Below are 8872 nucleotides of genomic sequence, written 5' to 3'. Positions count from 1 at the left end.
TGAGCAAAGGGGAGGGAGCTCAGCAGAGAGCTCCACAGTAATTTGATGTCCAAGTGCAATTCAGGACAAAAGCAGCTGCAAAGGCAAACATCTGTGCTGCCTGGGGTCTGCAGGAGGTCCTACCTCTGGCCACCCAAATCCTGCACTTCAAGCCACTGTTTCCTAGAGTGAATGTTCTGCTTCAGATCCAGAGGCTTATCTGATTCAAGCTGTTCTCCAGGCTGCCAGCTCTGCAGAGCAGAGATTGAGGGCAGAGAGGAGAGTGGTGGGATGCAAGGCTCTTCAGTCCTGCCAGTGTTGCAGAACTGGTGGCCAGAGGAAGCATGGACATGTCACCTGGGACCTTCCTGAATGACCCTGGAAGTGCTTGTGGCATCATTGGATAAGCTTAGTCCAATCACTGATCTGTTACGTGGCATTTCTAGAGCAAAATTGCCAGTTTTTAAAAACTTTTGTCATCTGGTGTGGACAGGGGGAGTCAGCACAATGTGTGCAAGTGTGAGTTAGTTCAGCATGACTGTCACCTGCTGGGACATTTAGCTATCAACATACCCATGGGACAATCTCACCCTCTTCCCTTTAAGGGGAGCAGACTCCATTATAAAGTTCATATCTTTGCACTTTTCTTTACAAAGATACTTGAGTGAAGTGAGTGGGAGTCTTATGTAGCATCATGAAGAGTCAGTTTTGAGTTCTATGTGGTTTTGCCATGGAATCCAGGTTTTTAAAACAGCTTTTCTGCTTCATCTGTCTTGTTGCTTTCTATAAGTGATGTGTGACTCCATGTTAAATTAAGGTTTTTCTTCCTGCAAACTGTTGTTATGGATGCTTGTGTTTCTGGGGCTTTTGAAGCTTAATCAGTCCACAATTTTATTATTATTTTCCCAAGGGTGAGGTATTAAAGGTAGCAGAGCCTGTAAGGAAGCAATATACAAAAATAAAAGGGGGGCAAAAATCACAAAAAGCATCTTATTCCTGCACTCAGAAGGTTAAAACTGATTCACATTTAGGCAAATGGTGTAATGAAACTTTCTTGATTAGAGTGCCATGTTTTTACTTAATTTAGAAGTTACTGCACTTTGGGAAGATTTATTCCAGCATAAGTTTTCTCTCCAGTAAGGTAATAAAATAGCTAGAGTGTAAAACTCTGTCTGAAAAAAGCTGTAAATTCCAAAGAGAGTCTTTAAAATCTGTCAAAACTGGTAATAATGGAGTTTAGGAGACACTAATTAGTTAGGTGCTCTTGAAAATAATTCTGCAAGGTTTCTAAATAAAACAAGTCTTCAGTAAAATGGTTGTGTTTTAGATGACTAAGCCTGAAGAATATTTGGTACCTCATTTACTTATTGTTCAGCCCAGTTCTCAGTGTTTTTTTCCTGATGACAAAACAATGACATCGATTTCATTCCATTATTCTTGCTTTCAGAATCTCAACAGATAATGTTTGTATTGGGGAAAAAACCTTCAGACCACTGGTTTCTTTGGGATAAAAGTGATTTATTTTTTTTAATTGATGTTTCTGAAATAATGGCTACAAGTCTGTGTGTCATTGTTGGGGTAGCAGCCTCTTTTTGTGCTGTTCAGGAGTTGAACTATTCTATTTACATGGAGTCTCTACTCCCCCTTGCTGGGATGTAACTTAGGAGGTGGTGGAGCTTATAATTCATTCCTAATGTTGCAGGTTAACAGGGTTTGTACCTTTGGCCCAGAAGGCTGTGGGATTTAGGTCTGTGTTTTGGCTGCCAAACTGGGTGAAATGTGTGGCAATTTGGGGACGTGTGGAGGTTTTGCTTTATTTCCCTGTCGCTGGAAGGGAAAATGGGGAGAGCTCAGGCCACCTTGGCCAGTTCTGGCAGAGAAGGACTGATGGAGATTGTGGAATCAAAGGTTACACGTGGAGTCTTCACCAGATTCCTACGGGAGGGTTGTTTTCACTCACAGTCCCAAGGTGCTGGGGAGTCAGGAGCTGCCTGCTCGGGGGCTGGAGCAGAGAGAAGACGCCTGTTGGATGTTGTGCTGATCCTCGTATCTTTTCCCCATCCTGTCATTGTGTGCTGGGTTATCTTGCACTTTCACAACTTCTGGGTGAGTCAGGGAGATCGTGGGGGTTCGGGGCAAGGGCAGGACCTTGATTGTAACCAGCTTGGGACTGAATTACATCTCCTTCAGCACCAGGCATCTGCAGCTGCTTTTGGAGCCGGTTTGTGTCGGAAGGAACGTTTCAACCCCAGTGTTTTTTGGGCTGCTCTCCTGTTTCAGCAAGAGCTGTCTATGTGGGCAATGTTTTGTGCCATGAAGCTGTAAGATGCTTGCCTTAAAAGAGAGTGGGCCCCTCAGAAGGTACAGATTAATAAAGATGTTAAGATTACACCAGATCCAAACCTGCACAGGCTAAAAAAGTGAGGACTTTCCAGGCTCCTTGAGTTCAGTCTTTATGTATTTGCTCTTGGAAGATGCTGTCTCTCTGGCAGGAATTTATTTGCCCCTCATTTACACTTAAGTATTATCAAGGTCATAATCCATTGTCTGAAGAATCAAAGTGACACTGTTTTTTAAACACAGAATAAATCAGGCTATAATGTGCCATATATATTCATTTATTCTTAGCCTTGTTGAGGACTCAAAAAATCCTCCTGAAGCCCTGAGATGTTGGGGTCTGGCACAAATGTAAGGCTGCCAGGAGACAAATGGAAGGAGCTGGAAAGCCTTTCTTGTTGTTTTGCTGCACAAAACAGTGCAAACTTGAATTGGTACCATGTAAGAGTGATCACTGCGCAGCAAAACTTGCAAAGAGCTTTAGGAGTCTCTTTTCCTAGGAGTAGATCCAGTGCTCATCTGAGCAGACAACACCAAAGCAAACATGAAAACTCTTTTGCCTTTGGGTAGCCTGGTTATGTCAGTGAGGAGATGGTTTCTTGATTAAATCCAGACTGAGCAGTTTCCTGTTAGCCTGCTAACTCAGCCCACAATGTCTTATTCTGAACGTCTGTTATTTGGCTCCTCTGCCAAGTCCTTTTTCCTTTTCAACTTACAGGCAGAATTGCTAAAATCATACAAATACAAACAATTCCTAAAAGCCTCTCCAAATGATTTCTAGCAGCTTAATGTTTTGCTGACAAACTCCATTTTCGACTGCCAGGGTTGGGGGTTGTTTTCTGTTTTGCCCCTTTTTTTGGGGGGGGGAGGTTAGTTTTTTGGTGTTTTTTAAATCATTCTCCCAACATGATGTCTTGGGGAAGTTGCAGTGTTGCAATTAATGGAAAATGTGCATGTATCAATCTTGGAATCAGATCCTGCCCTTGGCTGGTACACAATCACATCAGTGAACTGGAGGTTTTTAAACACACACTGAGTAGAATATGTCTAAGTAAGCACATGGGGCAGTCTGCTGGGTGGAAAATCAAGAGTTAAATGAAGTGGTGCAGATTTTATTCTCTGTTTGAAAGCAGTTGCATTGTGCAGCTAGTTACTTTCAAAAATGTATTGTAATTGAAAGGTGAAAAGTGAGCAAGAAAATGTAGCATTTCTTTTTCCAAGCAAGTTTTGCTTAGAGAAGATTAAAATGGGGGAGATATATTGTGCTGGTAACAAGATTTTTCTTCTGTAATGGTGTTTTCTGTAATGGTGGTGTCATATAGAATTTTATTTACACCTTTAAGTCAGATATATAACAAGTTATACACCAGTTTTCCCTGTGTCAGCCTGTGTGTTTCTGCAGCTGTGGGGTGAACAAAGTTGGGCAACTAGTCTAGGAGTTGAACCTGAGCCCACCAAGTGAAATGAAGGGCCTGGCTTTGGCTGGACCAGTTTCCCAGCTCAGTTTGCTGTGGCAGGTGGGCAAAAAAAAAAGAGCTTCAACTCAATATGAAATGGTGCCATCTTGCAGTTGTGACATGGCTGCAAGTTTCCTAGGACCTCTGCTCACCTCCTGTGCATACTCTTTGCAGTCTGTTGGCAGGTCCCTGTGTCTTGATCCTACAGGATGTTCCTGGCTCTTCCAAGGCTTCATACAGACACAGACAGAGGCACTTTTCTGCCAAAAACCTGTGCCTGGGCCCACTTCCTAGAAAGTCCAGAACATCACAGGGTACTGCTAGAAAAAAATAATCCACTCTTCTGCTTAGAGTTGCTGAAGCTGTTGTTCCCATTTATTTTTCTTTTCCATTTCTAGCCTGTTGTTGGTTGGGCTTGTTTTGTTTTGATTTTTACTTGTTTGTTTGTTTTTAATACAGACAATAGGTTGTATTTTAATGTGACATCAGAGGTTGGTTTGACCTCATTAAGCTGGGAAAGGGGATGTCCTTGTGCAAGAGCAACAGAGCTTCAGAATAATATTTACATCATGTATAGTGTTTAAAGCAAAAAGGGATATCTATTGTAAATAATTCAAAAGCAGTGGAAGTTAGTGGTGTATGTATGACATGGGTGAGTTTTCTGTTCTTAATTCTTTTATGAATGGATTAATCTTTTGTGTTTTCTTTGTATACCAAGCCAGAGTTGGTAGTGACCACAAGTTATTAGCATGAAAATGACCTTCTCATAGTTTATTTACATAAATCATAGTGATGCCTGGGGATTTTTGACAGCATTTTTCTTTTTATTCGTGGCTGCAGACACTCCAATGGACTCAAACCACTTCTTTTTCTCAAGAAGGACTTTTATTATTGCTGGAGTTTTATTAGTGCTGGTGATATGTGATTAGAGTGATTAAGCAGTGATGATGCATGTCCTGTAATCGGGATCAAGGTGAAAGAGCAGATGCACCAAAGCACCTTTTTCTCAAGCTGAGGATGCAGGTTTGGTCTCTGGTGAACTGCAGCAATGGAAGGGGACCTGGAGGTTTCCTCATGCTGCCTCTGTAGATAGAAGTCTGTCTTTTCTTGTGTCAGCTGCTCCTTCTTACAGTCAACTCAGAAGGGGGAGAGAAATTTCCTGTTAGATTGTTCTTGGTGGTGTTTTTTTATTTATAATCCCATTTTTAAAGCTTTTTATCACACATAATTATCAAATATCTATTTAGACCAGTCACAAAAATACTTTTCTGAGAGGTTCTCTAAATAGTGGCAGAATTTAGGGAATGTTTCTAGTTATTTGGGATTTCAAGCAGGCTGTAAGTACTGAAAACAAATGCTTTTTAAAAAAACAACACACCCCCCCAAACACCAAACCCTAGGTTTGTTGACAAATAAGGTGGCAAACAAACTATAAGAGGAAACTGAAGTGCCCTGATAGCACGTTTGCTTGCAAAAGTATCCTGAGATGTTTTTTATGTTTATTTAGAAGATAAGTAAGACACTGAATTACCACTCTTGTTCCCTCTAGCAATATTCTTTGTGGGATAATGGATTTTCTTTTAGATATGATACATATGGTGGGATCATAAAATAACTTGATAGCAGTCAGAGTATAAAATATCTTGTGGAGCCTGTCAGAGACATTTCTTAAGCATAAACTTCCTAAAAACCTCCATTGTTTGATACAACATTTTGTGTTGCCAACATTGACCAAGTAGTTCAGTAGTTACAGATGGACTATTTCTGGGAAAAGCTGGAATTTGATCTGTGTTTCCTCATGAAACCTGTGTTAGGCATCTGGCTTCTGTCTGATTTCTGTGCTTTATTTTTGTTTCAACTTTGTAGGGTGAAGGAGACCAGTTACCTCCAGAACATACCATCAGCCAGTATGAAACATGCAAGATCAGGACTATAAAAGCTGGAACTTTGGAGAAACTTGTGGAAAACCTTCTGACAGCTTTTGGGGATAATGATTTTACCTACATCAATATCTTTCTCTCAACATACAGAGCCTTTGCATCTACTAAGGGAGTACTGGAACTTCTCCTTGACAAGTAAGAGCCAGTAAATAACATGTTGCATGTTGTCAGGAATTCTTTCCATTACTTTTAGTGAACATGGACTTGCTAACTCTCATATTTGGGGGCTGCTGATTTGAAATGGGGATTTTTAGAAGTATAGGAAAGGATTCACTCTCCCCTTCTAGTTCTTCACATGAACAGTCATAATTTTTTGCAGGCAGCACAAGAAACACTCAACATTATAAGAATCAATTCATGGTAAGACTGTTCCATCATGTCTCCTATATCTGTGTAAATGCTGAGAACCCACAAGGTTAGTTTTCTCACCCTAAATTCTGAGACACGACTGGGTCAGAGGGGATCTCAGTTTGGGTGCATCCTTTTTATTGCATTTTCAACATCAGGTGAGGTCTGGAGACAGTTCTTGTGGCACATAGTAAAAGGAACAGAGGGGTAACATAAGAACTCCTAGGTTTCAATGGCTCTGCCACTGGGTAGATAAGGAACAAAGCATGGAGAAATTATCTGTGCTTTTCTTTTGTATCTGAAAAGGAGTGTAATATTACCTGTTTTGTAGGCATGTTATGTGGCTCAATTAATAATGATGTTGAAATGTCTAGCTGCCAGGCCTGCTGGGGTTGCTCAGGTGCAGCAGCTTCACAGCCAGGAACTCAGGTGAGGAAAGAGCAGCCATCCTGGGGAGCAGACTCTGCAGTGAGATTTACTTCTGAGAGCTTCACATCTCTCAGTCCACACCAGTTCTGACCTGGCACACAAGGAGCAATAAAAATGGACAGTGCCTGTGTACAAGAATATCAAAATACTGAGGAATTCCTTCTTTTGGATTTCTTTTTTCTATATTAGGATTCTGTGTTTTGGACAGAAGTGTCTTTGAAGAATAAAGTCTGAAGGAATATTTTTGTGGATTCTAGGAACTCTAAAGCAGAGGTGACTGGCCAAGTGACAATGTGTCATGAGAGTTTCTTACTTCCTAAGCAAGTGAATAACCAAAGAGCTGAAATTTATAGGAGAAACCAATGTTTTTTGTGCATATACATGGTTACTTTCAGCCAGCAGTGCTTCATGTATGATTTATTTTACTTACTTCTATAAAAATACACGTTTAACAGAAAAAGTTGGAAGAAATGAAAGACTAGCCTTTGCAAGGATGCTTTGCCCAGAATGACTCTTTTCAGTGTCATTCCTTTAACTGTGCAGTTTTTGTTGCTCCCTTGGTGGGTTGCTAGACTGCTCTTTGGGGCTTTTTAGGTGTTCATTGATGTATATCTGGGGAAATTTTCTTCCTATAACCAATGAGAATTTCAGAGTAGCTCAAATAATGTGAATCAGTTGGTCAAAGGTGGCTCTAAACCTGATGATACATACCTCACTGCTCAATTAAAGGCACTTAAGTTGTCTTAAGACAGCTTATTTTATCTTAAAGTATGTTCATATATCCTGTTAAAATGCCTAGAAAGCACTTTTGTGTGTTCTCCACCCACCTCAACACAGCTTTGATTTTTAGTGGTTTCCATTATTTCTCACTTGCTGAGGTACTTCAGTAATGCAAATAAATGTCCCACTGGAGACTGTGACCTCATTTTACAAATTTCTGTGCAAAAATGCCCTAGAATTGTTTGCAACAGCCCCCACCCTGAAGACCTGCTCTCAGGAGATTATAAAGAATACCAGTGGGAGGAACAGACTATGATGCAGATACTTAAGAGCAGCTTACTGGGGCAAAGAGAGAGTAAGGTTTGGAATTTGAGGTGGGTTTTCACCCATCCATATTTTCACATGGCCATGTCTGGTTGCTTTTTGCTGTCCTCAGGAGGCAGAAGGCTGTTAGATGAAGAGAATTCATCTCTTATGCTTAATTTATTTGTATGATTCTAAAAGATCTCATGCATCTGACAAGCAAGTTTAGGATCTATTGCCAAATCTGTTAAACTGGGTGATCATCCAAGTGCTATTTTTGGAGAAGAGTTCTTGATGTGATCATCCAAGTGCTATTTTTGGAGAAGAGCTCTTGGTGCTGCCTTGGTGGTGGGCTGGCTTTGGTCAGTGCAAAGCCCCTGGGCTGAAGTAGGAAAGGGGTCTTGTAGGTGTTCCTCTGGTTTGTCCTCTGTGTTTTCTACCCTTTTGCCACTTAACAGGGGACTTCACTGTCCAGAATGGTCAACTCAGCTCTTCAGTGACAACTGAGAGAATTAAATCTCTCTCTAATTGAGGACTGAAGCATTTTAAGCTTGGGCTTGGGCCCAAAGGGGTCATCCATGGAGAGAGCAGTCCATCTTACAGTCAGTTAGCTTTGTTAGGGTTTGGATTGTTTTGTGGTGTTTCATCACTAGCTGTTAAAATGTTCAGACTCTGTTAGGCTGTGCTGTTACAGGGATGATGGAAAAGTCTTTTGGGAATCTTGCTTTTGCACTTAAGTTTAAGAGAGTCTTCTAGATAAATGGCTCTTTTTTCTTCCCCTGTTTTCTCCTGTTGAAAAAATCACAGCAACCTAGATATAGAAAAGTACAAAATTAGAACATTGAAATTTTAAAATCAGGTACTCCAAGATGAGGAATTTGAGAGAGGAAGAACTGAACATCTTACAAAATTCACCATCATTTGCTTTGTGTTCTTCTACTTTAATGTAGTTATTAATTATAGGATTTTAAAACCAGCCTGAAGACAGTAATTACTCCTTGTTGGATAATTGTTGGTCATGAGAGGCCTAAGCTCCTTGGGCTCCTGTGAAAATGCCAACTCTGTGCAGTAACCATTTCTGTCCATGGTATAGCTGGTGCACTTCAGCTCAGTTAACTCTGCAATGAAGTTCTTAAGGTTTTGATACCTGGGGATGACATGTGGAACATTACATTTGGATGGCAGCACAAAAGAAGTGACAAGTCTGACCTATGAGCCTGTCTCACATTTTCTCAGGGGTCTATGAGAGGAGAGAAACCCAGCCTGGACTGGAGGAGGAGCTGAGCAGACAGGACTAACACAGCTTTGAAATGTGTGCATGGCCAGTGTAGAATGGATTTTATCTGAGTATTCTAGCAG

General features: G+C 40.9%; 1 protein-coding gene across 1 annotated transcript in view; it reads left to right on the top strand.

The window, feature by feature from the left end:
• RGL1 (ral guanine nucleotide dissociation stimulator-like 1) overlaps positions 1–8872 on the top strand; it is a 103725-nt gene that overhangs the window by 48955 nt on the left and 45898 nt on the right. Inside the window, exon 5 of the mRNA XM_009994682.1 lies at positions 5640–5848. Coding sequence (XP_009992984.1) covers positions 5640–5848 — 209 coding nt within the window. The remainder of the gene's footprint in view (positions 1–5639; positions 5849–8872) is intronic.

This window comes from Chaetura pelagica, unplaced genomic scaffold (genome assembly GCF_000747805.2).
Source record: "Chaetura pelagica isolate M959 unplaced genomic scaffold, ChaPel_1.0 scaffold363, whole genome shotgun sequence".
In the NCBI taxonomy this organism is placed as follows: Eukaryota; Metazoa; Chordata; class Aves; order Apodiformes; family Apodidae; genus Chaetura; species Chaetura pelagica.
The sequence above is the reverse complement of the archived record's forward strand: the minus strand, read 5'-3'. Positions and strand labels throughout refer to the sequence as shown.